Here is a 16,048-nt window from a genome sequence, read left to right as displayed (position 1 = left end):
CATTTAACTGTCAACTGCAGGACATATCATATGTTACAGGAGCTTTGGAAAGAGCATAGCTGTGTTATAATTTTTCTAAGAAGGTTTGGCTGACCTTTCTGCAGGCTGGCTGCTAAAGAGATCTCACAAATCCACAGGGAGGGGTTTTTAAAGAAACTTTGTAAAGAAGAATATTAATCAGAGTTTGGCAGTCGCGTAACAGCCGCGATGAAGCAATAAATTCAAACTCGTTTGGAAGCTAAAAAAAATTCTTTGAAATAAGGATTGTCATATTCCAGCTGATTTTTAAAATTGTGTAAGGTTGAAATCCCTGAGGCTTAGTTGCGGCTTTGGCGCGGCTGCTTAGCCCTAATATTTATCTTATCATAAGTGTGTAAGCAGGACATAATAGATGTATTACCACAGAGAGTCAATCAGAAATCTTAAAAGGTGACAAAAATGGTTGTTTATACTTTAAAAACTGAAGCTAAACTAGACACTAGACAAAAGCATAATACATTACTCTCAAAATAAAGTTTTTATAGCATATTAAATGCACAATTATAATCATTTAAGTTTTTTTAAAAATCAATCTATACCTCTTTCTCAGTCAGCTGAAGGAAAAAAACATCCGGCTTATTGGCGTAGGCCTCGAGCAATTGGGAGTGGAAGAATTTGTGGAGGGAAAATTCTTTGCTGGAGAACTTTACCTGGATCTGGAGAAGAAGGCCTATGCCAAGCTCGGCTTCCAGCGGATGTCCATGAAAGAGATATTTAGTGCAATATTTTCCAGAAAGTCTAAGCTGGCCAGCAACAGGGCAAAGGAGCTTGGCCTGGGGGGAAACATGAAGGGGGATGGATATCAGAATGGTGGTTGCTTGGTGGTTGAAGCTGGAGGTGGAAAAGCATTGTACACCTACAGACAAGAGCATGCTGCAGACCATCCAGATAACGCGGATATTCTAAAAGCTCTTGGACTGGATCAAAATTAAATTTCCTCAATTTAGTATCTTATGTGTGAAAATCAAAAGTTTATAACAAGTATTTAAAGAACGTGTCCCAACATTTGTGATTTTGTTTAACCCATTCGTGACGAGCTCTCAAAGTTCACAGTTTTTATTCACCGGACTTTAACAAAATAGATTTTTTCAATAATTTCTCAACAGAATTAAAAAAGTGAGGTGTCAAATTAAAGATCTTACTATTTTCGTTCATAATGGCAATTTTCTTCTTTTTTTTGTTTGTTTTATAACCTTAAAACTTAAATACCTTCAAAAATAAGAGGTCTACAGAATAAAAACCGACTGCATATCTAAATTCCATGGATCATTTTACTTACATCTACTACTTACTAAATTCACCGACTAGCTATTTTAAAAAATCACAAAAGTTAGGACACGTTCTTTTATATAATGTATTGTCTAATTTTTTACTAATACTGTATCAAAATATTTAATCCATATATATATACAGGGTGAACCTAAATGAAGCTTTACAAAGTGTCTCAAACAATCAGCCATGTGACGTCATAAAAATGAGAAAGAGAGACCAGGAGTGGGATAGGAAATCCCTAAAAAAGAGATGGATAATTCCTCATTTTTATGACGTCACAAGGCTGATTTTTGAGACACTTTGTAAAGTTTCTCCAAAATGTTTTAAGGATACAAAAAAATAATCATATTTCTTGGTTTCTCTTTCAAAAGTAAACAACTTCGCTTTTCATTATTCTTATGTGTCGTATCAAAAAATTAGATCACCCTGTAAACCACGTTAAAATTGTCAAGAAAAGAAAAAAAAATATTTAAGATAATTCTGGCACTATGATGAAAACGACCTAAATATTATGTGGTCCTTTTTTGATGAAATTAGCAGAATAATCTTTCAAACATTTTTTCTATTCAATATCTACAATGATTTTTTACCACTAATGATTCATAAATTCAGAATAAAAATTTACAATAACAAAATGAATGGTGGAAAAAATGCAGAGTCTAAAAAAGGCTTGGATGCTACTATTACGGCTGGTATTGTAAATAGGTACTTTTTTTTAGAGCGCAGCTTCTCTTTGACTATAGAACATGTAAAATAGTTTATAAGACTAAATTCATAATTCCTTTACAGTATCTATATTGTATTTAATTTTCAAAATAAAAGATTTTAATTTTTGGTGATGGCATTTTTATCTAGAGGCGATTTCTGTTGGGAGGGTGGTGGTACTCTCCCCAAAATAGTTATAAATATTCCTAGAAAGCTACAATGAAAAGGAAAACCACATCAGTTCACCGAGTAGCTAGACCATTTGGTACAGATAGACACATACAAGACAGACAGACATCCTTTTACTTTGCTGATTTTAAAAAAAATTTCACTTAGGAGCTTACTATTAAAAAAACCCAAATATTATTATTATTTGTTTATTTACAAGTCTGCTTTAATAAAGTTCTTCATAAAACCATTCTATTGTGGTAAGCCGAACGTTTCAGCTCACAGGGTTGCGAGTTCGAGTCCAACGAGCCTTAGCCTTGAATTATTCTACCAAAACAAACTAGCAGGATTTAGTCATACAGAAATTATATATTTAACTGAATAATATTTACAATGAATGTTTACTATATATATACAACAGATTATAACAATGGTTAGGTTTGAAGGGGGTGTGGGACGCAAGGGCTTAGCTCCCGGCGGTAGACAGGCTGTGGGGGCAGCTGTGGTAAAAGGGGAGGCAGCGCCTCCCGGTTGTATAATCGCGTGAGGGGCGCGTGATAGCTGCGTGTTTGAGTCCCTCCCCACATTTAGGCAGGCCAGTTTGACCGCTGGATAGCGGGGTCAACATCGGTCATGAGATAAATGGTGATATAATAAGATTAGTGCAGAGGGTTTGTTATGATAAGTCACAGCGTAGCAATTCTGTAAACTGCCTGTCCGTCTGGTTGTCGTATTACCACACTATATATGATTTATTGAAAGCTGAAATTTACGTGACCTTTTCAAAGCGATTGTTAATTTTTTAAGAATAAATTTACTCCCTTAAAGGTTGGTTTATTGAAGATCTTTAAGAAAGCATCAACGTATCTTGTTTAGCTAGATGGCAGTGGTCTAGTTAAGATTGGGAATTTCAAACTAAATTTTCACAGTAATTATTTTTGTAAGTAGAATAATAAATAATCTTCCTCCCAATTCTATTTAGATATTTAACAGAAATGGTTGATACAATGAATAATCTAGTTTCACAAGCTGAACAAGAGGTGGGTTATATATAAACAAGGATGACAACATCCATAAAAGCGAAGCTCTGAAACGGTAGGATAAACGGACATTAACACTTCTATCAGAACTGAATAATCAGAATATAAATGAATACGAGTCAAAGCAAAATTGTGAGTAAATTTGTTGAAAAAACATCTTGATACAGGATAATGATTGCGAACATACTTACATTTTAGGACTTGATTATAGAGTTGCTTTGCTTATAATATTGTACTTTGTTGTCCCAGGAATCAAAATACCAAAAATCAGAACAATCGGGTAATTAGATCACTTAAAAATTTGTTATTAAAAAAATTGAAAATCAACATGTTTAAAATGGACGTACGGACATTCTGGTAATGATTATAGAGTTGCTACGTTAATTCGTACCAAACTACCACAAGAAGCACTAGCAAAGTTTTAAATCGATAGGACAGTTCTAACATGCCTAAATTAACGAAAAAAAGCTATCCGTCTCGGACGGACGGACGTACAGACCGACCCTAAATATAAAAAAAGCTTCGCTTTTTACAAGGATGACAACTTCCATAAGCAGCGAATGGAAGATAAAATATAGCTGTATGTCTTTAATATCAGCCAATTAAATGAAAGTTTCCTACAGAAATAAAATCAAACAGATTAATTAAATTGTCACTCTATGACTGCAGCTTTAAGGTAAATAGCGGTTAGGTTTGAAATTCTTTTTGCTAGTTCATTAGCTTTCAGTGGCAACAAAATACTGAAAAATACGCAGCTAATCGCGGCTGTAGTTAAATTCAGAGATTTAAGGGATAAGACAATGGACAATAGATTGATACATATTGTCAATGATGACGAACAAAATTACCGTTTCTTTAGATCAGTGGTTTCAAAGTATGAACACCACTAGATATGAACCAACCAATCAAGATTCAATAAAAGTATCCAAAGCCAGATTTAATTAAAACATATGTATTAGATGATGGTTATTTGGCGAAGAATGGTAACTTTAGAAGATTCTTTAGGTAATTATAATATATAGATTAGGATTTTCTCTTAGGTAGAAAACAAATATCAAAAGATTTATATTATATCCCTTATTGGAGTGGATACAAAACCGCGACAGTTACAAAACCGCGACAAACAAAACCGCGACAATAACAAAAATATAACTATGTAGAAATTTTTTACAATTCAACATTCAAAAAGTCTTAATGCTAGAAGATCATGGCCGCAAAGCTTGGCCCCCTGGCCTGCCTAGCAGCGGGCGCTCGGCCCCCTTGCCTATAACCTAACCTAATCTTACCTAAATATTGTAAAAAAAATATTAAAAAGAATTGTTGTATCAACTTTTTTTTTTATAGCTAGCCGGTTCTTTTAGTAAGTAGTAGATGTAAAATTTTTCATAGAATTCAAATATGCAATCGGTTTTTTTGTAGACCTCTTATTTTTTAAGTAATTTAAGTTTTTTAAAAAAATAATTAAGTCGGTTTTAAGGTACTAAAACGCAACAAAATAAAAGAAGAAAATGGTCAGTAAGAACAAAAATAGTAAGATCTTTAATTTGACACCTTACTTTTAAAATTCTGTTGAGTAATTATTGAAAAAATCTATTTTTTTAACCTCGGTATAATAAAAACTTTAGACCTAAATATTTTCTCAAACAGACATAAAAAACATGGGTTCATATATACCATTAGAATCAGAAAAATATTACGAATCCATTGTAAGCAAAATTGAAAAAAATTAAAAAATTAAAAAATTACAGAAATGGCCAATTATTTTTTTTGTTCAGACAACACTATTGTTTTCCCTTTTTTACCCCCTCTTTACCCCCTCTTTACCCCCTTCCCATTTTTATACTCAATTGAAGAATTAAGACGTTGCCTGTACAACATAATATGATATTTTCATATTATTCCTTTTATTGTAGTTTATATACTATATTGTAAACTTTTTTTTCAATTTTGCTTACAATGGATTTGTAATATTTTTCTGATTCTAATGGTATATATGAACCCATATTTTTTTATTTGTGAAATAATAAAATTAAGTTCAAAGTTTTTATTCTCGTGGGTTTAAAAAAATCGATTTTTTCAATAATTACCTGACAGAATTGAAAAAGTAAGGTGTCAAATTAAAGATCTTACTATTTTTGTTCATAATGACCATTTTCTTTCTTTTTTTTGTTGCATTTTAGTACCTTAAAATCGACTTAATTTTTTTTTTTTTAAACTTAAATTACTTAAAAAATAAGAGGTCTACAAAAAAACCGATTGCATATCTGAATTCTATGAAAAATTTTACATCTACTACTTACTAAAAGAACCGGCTAGCTATAAAAAAAATAGTTGATACACCTTCTTTGAAAAAAATCTGCTAACCACTTTTTGTAAAATCAACGAAATTCTGAACTATAAATAAGTTAATGAACTTTTAATTTTTAATATTTTTTTTTACAATATTTAGGTAAGGTTAGGTTAGGTTATAGGCAAGGGGGCCGAGCGCCCGCGGTTAGGCAGGCCAGGAGGCCGAGCTTTGCGGCCATGACCTACTAGCATTAAGACTTTTTGATAATTGGTCTTTTGTTATTGTCGCGGTTTTGTTATGGGGCGGTTTTGTAACTGTCGCGGTTTTGTTTGTCGCGGTTTTGTATCCACTCAGATTAACAGAAGTTACAATTTACAAGTTCAAATTGTACAAAAGTAGTGAGAGAAAAAACAAGCTAGATTGATATAATATAAAAAAATTATCAATTAAGATAGCTAATTTTTAATACACAAAATTATTATAATTTATGTTCATTTTTGCAAAACACTTTGCTCACTCTAATTATTTTTACTATTGTGTCTTTGCTAAAATGAAATACATTGACGGAATGATTTACGAACGGCCAGTATGTATGTATGTATGTACGGACAGTTACTGGTTATAGTGTAAAGCTGTTTTTTAAAAATATTTTCTCAGGGATCTAAAGGGATAAGACAATGGCCGATAAATTGTTGTATCCCCAATGATGATACACATAAAAATACCCCTTCTTTAGATTAAAATTAGTGGTTGAAACTTTTCAACACTCAACATAGTTAATCAAGAAATCAAAATTCACTGAAGTCCCCAATGTTTCATCTTTTAGAATTGCTTGAAAGCCAAATAAATTCTGTTCCCGGACTTGAACTTGAAGTCAAAGCTGAAAATAAAACTGTTCAAATTAAGGTAATAGTATATTGTTTTAATAGCCTAAAACAATCAAAAGACTAGAAAAAAAATGCCTTAAGCCATCTCAGGGCCTATTTGAAGCTTACCGAAATTGGAGAACTTATTCGGTTCAGTAGTTCTGGAAATTTTTTTTTGGTTGGGGAGGATTTTTCATTTTTCTTGAGGGGGGGGGGAGGAAGGTCCCACCACCAAGAAAATAGCTTAAAACCATCACAGGACCAGTTGGTATATAACCTGAAGATTAAAGCCCAATCGATTCGGTGGTTACTGAGATCTTGAGCTTCAGACAGACAGACAGACATCGTTCTACTTTGTTTATAGGATAATAATTGAGATGCAAACAGTGTAATTTCCCTAATAGTGTCTAGCGAGCAAAGAAGCCCCTCCCCCTTATCTTTTTTGATAAAATCACAATAAGAAAATAATATTTTTTCTACATATGAGATTTTTTTTATTGTACAACCTAAACTTTTTAAAAATATAAGAGAAATCACGAAACCTTTAGTATTAAACTTTTAAAAATCCATTCCTTTTATGTTTGAAATAAATAGTTTATTAATATGCCTATCCCCTGCAGTGCTACCCAGAACATAATATAACCTAACCTGACCTGGAGTAATAGACATACAAATCAAAAGCTAATCCCCCTCAAATTTTTAATTTTCTTCAATATAATATTGGGGTTTTTGTGCCCAACAAGAAATTTTCAGGAAAAAAACCAAATATTCATTTGGGATATACATATTTAGACTGAACAAGCACCGACAGACAAATCTACATCAGAACAAGAAAAACCAGGAATTTACAATATATTTTAATTTCCATTATGGCTTCGAAACCGATTATCATCCACTGGATTAGAATCGGTTCTCATCAATACTGAATAATCGTATAGCATCGTATTACAGCCAATTTTCTAAGAAAATTGAAAAAATCATAAAAATAATACTGCTTTTCTTGGCCCCAAGGAGCACTGTTACTTTATATAGAACTAGCGGCTACGCCCCTAGAGGCCTCTAGTGGCACTTTAAATGTTTTTGTTTGTTAAAGTCTATGTTAATTATTTATGTTACGATACCTACCATATGTTACGTTGAAGTCTCCTTATTTATGTTAACCCAGCTAGAAACGTCGTAAGGAAACTCGCATCCGATATGTAGTATATTATCGCCAAAATCTTATTTAAGATTTTATAGCAAAAATCGAAAAAAATCGCTAGGGATTAATTCGATTTTGTAGTAAAAATCGCGGCAACCACGATTTCCCTAAGAAATCGTAAACAATAGCATTTTATGTGTGTCAACACACACTTACAAACAGACACACAACCAACATATAATCAACATCATTCTGTGAGAAATATAGTTTATTAATTGGCCGCTAGAAGTTCACATTATTTTTATAAAAATATTGCATTTTTTCTGTTGTCAAACAAAATAAATATAAAACTGATAACTAAAATTGTCATAATGTGTTTATGTTTAATATTACAAATAAAAGTATTTTTAGAAAGTTTTTTTTCTAAGTGGCAACATTTTTAAAGTGTGTCTTAATATTCCTTAAATCATTGCCTTTCAGTATGATAAACATAAAAATACTCCATCAAAGTTGTGAAAACTTTTGAGAGTATACATTAAGTAGAAGGGCACAAAGAATGGTTTCTATTTACACCATGTCTCTCTCTGTCTCTCACTCTCTCTTTCTCTCTCTCTGCATGCACAGTATGAAATGGATTCTTTGTGCAACCTCTTATTTACAAAACAAACTACATGATGTTAAATATTTTTTAAATGTACTTTTTATTCACGATTTTGGCACGATATCGCTTACGACCCTTACGATATTGCTTACGATTTCGTGGGTGTATCGCACAGCTCTAAGTACCTTTTCGACCATTTATCGTAACATATCGTCGATGTGCATTGGACGACTATTTAGCGATATCAAAAGAACTCGTGCTCGATTGCTACATGATATCGTGCGCTATAGTAGCGCGATAGTGACGCTACTTTCTGGCTGGGTTACGATACCTACCATATGTAACGTTGAAGTCTCCCAATATTAAAATTTTTTTCGATTTTTTTGTCATTTCTCTTGGGAGGGTGGTGGTACCCTCCCCCAAAATAGTTATAAACCTTCCCAGGACACATGAGAATCTACCCTGTTAAGGAGAACCCGATCGGTTCAGCGGTTAGCGAGATCCTTCGGTACAGACATACAGACAGACAGACACACAGACAGACAGACATCCTGTTACTTTATTATAAGGATAAGTAAAAAAATGTTTAACAAGTCAACCTTGAAAGTACAGGGACGTCCAAGGGGGGAGGGTGGTGAAACATTTACTCCCCCCCCCCCCCTCCCTCACCCAAAATGAATTTTGTATCATCAAGATTTTTCTTTTTAAATTTGTTTGTTGTAGGCAACACTAAAAGTTTTATGGTTACCCTAAAATCCTAATACCCCCCCCCCACCCAACCAAAAAAAATTTATGCTTATCGAAATATTTCTTTAAGTTTTACTTTAATTTTGATTTAAAAATGGGCTATTTAATATTTTGCTTTGAAACTTCTAGTATCTACTAAACAACAAATCTACTAATATCCCTTGGCTAGCGGTTACGCTCTAGAGGCCTCTAGGGGTTTTTGAGATGTTGGGGAGTTGTTTTCGAACCCCCCGCCTCCTCCACTTTTTATATTTTTAGTTTTACAACGAATTTTCAAAACAATTAAGAACCTTCTCAGGACCTATAAGAAGCTACATTGTAAACCATATCGGTTCAGCGGTTAGCGTGATCCTTTGGTACAGAAAATACATAGAAACACACATATCCTGTTACTTTTATATAAGGCTAAATTGTAAATATTAAAACAGTGGAAGGTGCCAAAACCTCAGGAAACAACACAGAAAATCCTCCAACTACAGAAAATATTGATGAAATTGACGGTTTGAATGGTAAATATTTGGGGGGACTGGATTATAACACAAAAATAAAAAGAACATCTATAAGCAGCAAAGATAAAAAACAAAAAATGAACAATTGGATAAAGTAAGTTATAGAGCAGATTGACTAGATAGTTAGATAATACACAAAAAAATAATCACTAAACCTTTAAAAAGTAATATTTATGTCTTTTAAGCATGACCGACAGACAGACGGCCAAAACAATAATGAAAACAGCTGTCTATTTTTAAAAGCAGCCGAGAAAATTGCATTTACCCCATAGCGTTACGGACTGACAGACGGATGAACAGACAAAGTGTATTATGAGTGGTGGTGGTATGTCGGTTTTTTTATCATTGGTGATGGACATCAATTTATCGTTCATACTCTTATCCCTTAAGATCTCTGAGCTGGATATTTAAATCATTTTAGCCAATCACAGCGCGGCATTTCATAAAATGCTGTGCTCTCATTGGTGGAAAGTTGACTCACCCCGATCTGGCTCACCACTAAAATGATTTAAAGATCCAGCTCTGGTAACTCTGAAAGATAAATTGATAATTTTAAAAATCACTATAGATACCAAACAATCAGGGGTCAGCAGCCGCAGCCGTAGCCTCAGCAACTATCAGCCGCGCGGCTTTGAGAAGCCTCAAAATTAAAAAAATTACCCCATCTATAGATTAAGATTATTACTTGTTTGAATACTAGTTTAGAATCAGCCAATAAAAGTTTAAAGTTTTTGAGACAACGAATGAGATCAAACTTTGGGTACCAATGTAATTTACAGTCACAACAAGGATGACAACATCCATAAAAGCCAAGCACTGAAACTGTACGACAAACGGACATTAACGCTTGTATAGTGTCAGAACTAAATAATCAGAATATAAATGTATTAGAGTTAAAGCAAAATTGTAAGTTAATTTGTTGGAAAACTGCTTGATACATGATAATGTATATGGACATACTTACATTTTAAGGACTTGATTATAGAGTTGCTTTATGTTAAAAATCAACATGTTTAATATGGACGTACGGACTTTCTGGTAACGATTACAGAGTTGCTTTTCTTTCTAACTCGTACCTAACTCCTATAGAAATCATCATGCAAAGTTTGAAATCGATAGGACAATTCTAACATGCCTAAATTAACGAAAATAGCTATCCGTTACGGACGTACTGGAGAACGGACTGAAAGACAGACCATTCCTAATTATAGCAAAGCTTTGCTTTTAAAAATGGACTATATCATATTTTATTTTTCAGAAAATGTAGTAGAAGTTGAACCAGGAATCAAAGCTGAACAACATCCAAGGTAACCCTATTAAACTTAGTAACATAATGTTGACAAAAAAATTGTATGCTTTACCTAAGGAATATGATAATAGACGATAAATTAATGTTCTTTTACAATGATTAAAATAAGATTACCACTTTTATAAGTTAAAATTATTGGTTGAAAAGTCTGGGAACAACCAAGATTTAGGGAAGAAACCGAAGTTTTTGAGCCAACAAATAAGAGAATATTTATAACTTTTGGTATAATTTCTAGACCATAGACCCCTTCCCCCTTTTGTTTTGATATTTTTTTTGTCGACGCTTGCCTACGCCTATTGTTTGATAAATAAATTTAAAACAAGAATGATAACATCCATAAGTAACGAAGCGATATCCGGAAAAAATGAACTATATAGCAGTTTCATAAAAAAACATTAAACTAAAAAATCACAAAACCTTGCAAGATTTATAACGTGAAAATCCAGGAATTGATCTAGCACCTCAACCAATAAGCAAATCTTAATGAAACTTGATAAAAGTATACAGAATATAAAACTATACAATTCCTGAAAATTTCAGTCATCTATCTTAAATATGAGTAAAGAAAATCATGAAAACTTAAAAATTCAGGAATAGATCTAGCACCCCAACCAATTGACGAATATAAATAAAACTTGGTGAAATGAAAATATGAAGAATGTTAAAATAACTAATCGTTGAAAATTTTAGTTCTCTATCTTTTTTAGGGGCCGAGAAAATCACGTTTCCCCCTTACTATTTCTGACAGACGGACAGACGGACGGACTGACTTACGACCATTTCGAATTATAAAGTAGCTTCGCTCCTAATAAGAGGAGGATAGTTTTTCGTTTGTTTGTTTACTATACTTTAGTTCAGGTCTTGTTAGGCTAGGAACTGTGTAGCCCCATAGATTTAGGATACCGCTAGATTTGCACCGCAAGAGTAATGAACAGAAAAAAAATATTTTGAAACTTTAAAGTTAAAATGTAAACTTATTTTCATTTTTTTCTAAAACAGTCGGGTGGGAGGGGGTTTGGGGGGTGAGGGGCGGTATCATTGTCCCTTTGATAAAAACTATCTACATGTAATTTTATCTTATTTCTATCTTTAAATTTTATCAAATGTTTTAAAAGTTTCGTTAGTTTATCTATAAACTAGCGGCTACGCCCCCAGAGGCCTCTTGGGACACGTAAAATTGTTTTTTTTCCAATCTATTTTAAAATCAGCGATTTACCAAAAATATTATTTTTGCCGCTAGATGGTGTTAGTTTCTAGCAAAATTCAAAAATGTCCGCAGGCGGCGTTTTTTTTTATTTTTCTTTCGATTTCTCTAGGAAGTGTGGCGGTACCCTCCCCAAAATAGTTATAAACCTTCCCAGGACCTATGAGAAGCTACCCTATTAAGGAGAACCTCATCGGTTTAGCAGTTAGCGAGATCCGTCGGTACAAAGAAACAGACACACAGACAAACAAACATCCTGTTACTTTATTATAAGGATAAATCTTTTGGTCTTTCTGTTGACTATTCAATATGAAATGAGTAACTTAATAATTGTTTTAGTTATGCAAAGTATTTCAAAATGGTGAAGATGGGCGTTCCTTTGCAGGTTAAATAGTTTTCAGTAGCGAAGGTACTCTATAGTTCACTATGTCTGTTCCTCCGTCCGTCAGTATTCTTATATATGATTTTTTACTTCGCTACATATGTATATCTTCTCTAGAATTATGTGTCGTAGGTTTTTTTCAGAGTACAAACTTATTGTTCCTTTACTGCACTGTGCTCAATTAAAATCAAAATTCCGAAAAATCCAGCCTTCTCTTTTTACAACCCTTAGGGCTTACACCCCCAGACCTATTGCCACACCATAAAAGGGTTTTAGGCTATTTTTATCTATTTGGGGAAAGGATAAGTAAACCCTGACAAAAACCGGATAAATCTTAATAAGATATAATCGTTACAGACGGACTGCCAAATCCTAAATGTAGATGAGCTTCGCTTCTATGAATTATTATAAATTACATATATCTTTTTATTGTAGGCTGTCAAGAATAAAATGGCAATAGGTAAATATAATAATTTTTATTTCCAGTATGGCTTCCAAACCGCTGATATTAATCCGCTGGATTAGAACTGGTTCTCAGCCGTTCTGAAAAATCATGTATAGTAATGTATTACAGACAATTTTCCACGAATATTGAAATAAAAATCATAAAATAAAAGCAGTTTTGTATTTCAAAATCCCCGTAAAGCTTTCTTTAATACAAACCAAAACAAAATATAAAACAAAACTTGAAACCAAAAGTTAAGATATTTATTTTCAATCTATTAAATCTTATTTTCAGAGGGGCTTGATGGTGACGTGCTGGAAACGCCAGATATGATAATTCCTGAATTGTAGAGCAGCTACGCGACGCTTAAAATGATTAGTTATTGTATAACAATTTGACTAGGAAATAATTAAGGACAAAAGTACCAAAGAAAACAAGAGTTGGATCATGGAAAGAAAAAAAAGTTGCGGATCTCGTCGTATTTCTAGCCACTGAGGGGGGGTCTAACCCTGCGGGGCAATCATTAACATTTACCTAACCTAAAATAACCTATCAAAAGCTACTGTAAAAATACGACAACACGCACTACTTTGTTTTATTTCTATGATCAAAATATTTTTTATAGGTAAACATGAAACAAGGATGTCAACATTTATAAATAGCACAAAAAATAAATGAATAAAGCGATTTAAGGAATAAATTAATTGGAAAAAAATCACGAAACCTTTTACATGCGTTTTTTATATATGTATATGTGTTAATTTCTAATTTTTTGTAGCAGAAATTACTGGATGCTTATTGGTGTAGGATTCTTAACAAAAAAAACTCAGCTGTCTATCTTTGATGGCATCCGAGAAAATTGACGGACAGACAGACAAAGTGAGTTATAGAGTAACTTCGCTACTGACAAAATTGATTTTTGAAATACATGAATATTGTAATATGCATGAGTATCTTCATATGTCTTGGGTTTGTTTAAAAAAATAGTAGAAAAATTGGAGGAATAATGAAAACACAAGTAAAAAATCAATACAGACTCGGTGTCTTTTAGAGTAGCTCTGCTAATTAAACCATAACTGTGATATTATTAAGATTGTGATATGTTAATAAATAATTTGTTCTAATTTTCTTCAATGCAGCAATCCTAAAATTAGAGTAAAACACTAGAGGGAGAAAGGGTTAGATAACTGTATCTTCGCATCGCAACCGTCTTGTGCAACCTTTCTATTGTGTCATTGAAAATCAACCAATGGTATTGCTTATATTACACAGCCAAGTAGCAGAAAATAATTGAGAAGCAGACGAAAATGGTCTTTGAAAAATGAAGGGAGGTAGTTGTCTGTATATATGTGGTAAGGGGTGAAGCAGTTCAACCCTACTGAGCGAGTTCGATTCAAACGAGCCCCTAGCCTTAAGGATTCTACCAATAAATAACTACAAGGAGTTACTGATTAAAGGATATATTTTTAACTGATTCATTACAATAGATATACAGGTTTATATAGCAAATAGAAGTATAATAATAGATTATGAGGGGTAGCTGGTGAAGGGTTCCTTTGAGCTGGGGGCTGTGTCCACAGGCGCAAAGGTAGGAGGGAAGGCTGCCTCCTTGGGGTAGGCAGGTGATGGCAGAGAAAAGGGAAGGTCCGGCTGCGGCAAGGGGGAGGGGGGGGTAATCACCTCCCCCTGCCCAGGTGGCCAATCTGACCGCTTATCAAAATGACCGCCTTTTGATAGCATATCTAAAGTTGATGGGTGGAGTTTTAACATCTGCATTTGACGGCAGTCCCAGATCATAGTATACTCTAGGAAAGGCTTGTCCGTATGATTGCCGTATACCACAACCTCCCCTTCAAGGGCTGTGGGACCATCGGGACATCAGGCCTTGAACCATGGTGGTTGGCAGACTCTCCCTGGGGCACAGCACGGTGTAGGACAGCTCGGGCCACACCGGCCCCTCGGGAAACTCGTTGCTCGGTCTGGCTGTGGTTGGTAATCCGCATGGTCAATTCCCGGTTGGCTCGTAGCTGAGGGTTGGTGACAGTCAAGCCTCGGCACTGGAAGTTAGGCCTCGTATGGCGAACTATTTCTGTCTCAGCTGGCAGTTTGACATGGAGGCCCAAGCTTACTCTGGAGGTCCCTAGAGGGGGGACCGTGGTGGAAGTTGGCGCATAGAGCTCCAGGGGTGCGCCCGCCTTGTCCAGGTTACTGGGGGCCTTGGCTCCAACCCCGGTGGGTATAGCTGTCATCTGGGGGTGGCACCTTGCTTTGGCGTCGTCCTCAGGGGCCGCAACTTCCATCTCAGTGGCTGCTTCTTGTCCTGGGGACTCGCTGTTGGCTGGCAGAGGCTCCATGTTGGCATCTGGGTTCCATGTCGCGTCGGTGGGTAGCGCCGGAGGGACTGTTCCCAGTTCTGCAGGTTGGCTGGTCAGGTTCTCTTCTTCTCCTCCAGGGTGGTTGGTCCGGTCCTCAGGTATCTCAAACTCTAGTTCGTCTGTGGGATTACATATGGCGCCAGCTGGCGGCGCAGGCGCAGGTCCCGGCTGCTCTCCTCCTCCTGTAGGGTTGCTGGTCAGACTCCTGTCCACAGCTGGCGGTGGCAGGACAGTGACTTCGGCTGGTTGGTGCAGGGGCAGTTGGTCCATGGTTCCAGGTTGACTGCTAGCTGGTAAGGTTGCCGCAACCGTTCCACCATTGGACTGGTCCAGGAGTATCCAGCTTCCAGGGTCTCGGACAACGCTGGCAGGTGGTGGTGGCAGTTTGGCGGCCACCTTGTCTCCCCTAGGGTTGTCGTGGACAGGGGCAGGTAGGAGACTGGCAGTTAGATCTTCAGTGTAGGGGTAGGCCAGTTCTCTGTGTGGGGGATCAGCGCCGGTCTGGAGGTCCGGCGGGGATCTGGCCGGTATCTGGGCAGACAGCTCCCCAGTCCCTGCGGTGAGGGGACTAAAGGTATCGCATCCTGAGCTCTCTCCCCTAGCCGGGAGGTGATCTGGCACTCTGTCTCCCTCTGGGCTAGGACAAGGTCTTTGGCCGTTGGGCTCGTTACTGGGTGCATCTCCTCTCTCTCCCCAGGCGGCTTCTTCAAGTTTGCTGGAGGTGGCTGATGTTGGTATTCCTGGTTCCCACACATCCTCAGCTGGAGGCGTAGGTTTTGGAAGGTCTCCCCTGGCTGGCAAGTTCTTCTTGGCTGGCCTTGGACAGGGGTGTCTGGCTAGAGATGACCACTCGTTGGCAGTTGAGGGTAGAATTTGTGAATCCTTCCCAGGAACAGGCAGGTTGGTCGCTACTGGGTCTGTGCAGAGGCAGGTGGCCAGTCGTCTCACAGGGGCC

General features: G+C 35.9%; 2 protein-coding genes across 2 annotated transcripts; both read left to right on the top strand.

The window, feature by feature from the left end:
* The first annotated feature begins 391 nt into the window (after positions 1–391).
* Positions 392–971, top strand: LOC145333349 (prostamide/prostaglandin F synthase-like). Its single transcript, XM_080178466.1, has 2 exons — positions 392–429; positions 590–971. The coding sequence occupies exons 1-2, from the start codon at positions 392–394 to the stop codon at positions 969–971; spliced, it is 420 nt and encodes a 139-aa protein (XP_080034592.1).
* Positions 967–13,814, top strand: CCDC53 (Coiled-coil domain containing 53). Its single transcript, XM_080178924.1, has 10 exons — positions 967–2,016; positions 3,167–3,224; positions 4,184–4,229; positions 6,341–6,420; positions 7,173–7,221; positions 9,298–9,378; positions 10,637–10,685; positions 12,231–12,276; positions 12,709–12,733; positions 13,013–13,814. The coding sequence occupies exons 1-10, from the start codon at positions 1,823–1,825 to the stop codon at positions 13,066–13,068; spliced, it is 684 nt and encodes a 227-aa protein (XP_080035050.1). The 5' UTR covers positions 967–1,822; the 3' UTR covers positions 13,069–13,814.
* The last annotated feature ends 2,234 nt before the right edge of the window (positions 13,815–16,048 follow it).

Source organism: Acartia tonsa, chromosome 12, assembly GCF_053477335.1.
Source record: "Acartia tonsa isolate MP-2025a chromosome 12, ASM5347733v1, whole genome shotgun sequence".
Classification (NCBI taxonomy): domain Eukaryota; kingdom Metazoa; phylum Arthropoda; class Copepoda; order Calanoida; family Acartiidae; genus Acartia; species Acartia tonsa.
This window is presented reverse-complemented; position numbering and strand designations above follow the sequence as displayed.

Excerpts from the sequence above, each read along its gene's own strand:
- LOC145333349 (XM_080178466.1), top strand. The coding sequence starts at position 392 with ATGTATTACCACAGAGAGTCAATCAGAAATCTTAAAAG. Across the intron at positions 430-589 it reads TCAATCAGAAATCTTAAAAG|TCAGCTGAAGGAAAAAAACA; the intron begins GTGACAAAAATG and ends CCTCTTTCTCAG.
- CCDC53 (XM_080178924.1), top strand. The coding sequence starts at position 1,823 with ATGTGGTCCTTTTTTGATGAAATTAGCAGAATAATCTTTCAAACATTT. Across the intron at positions 9,379-10,636 it reads TGAAATTGACGGTTTGAATG|AAAATGTAGTAGAAGTTGAA; the intron begins GTAAATATTTGG and ends TTTATTTTTCAG. Across the intron at positions 10,686-12,230 it reads AAAGCTGAACAACATCCAAG|TTATGCAAAGTATTTCAAAA; the intron begins GTAACCCTATTA and ends TAATTGTTTTAG.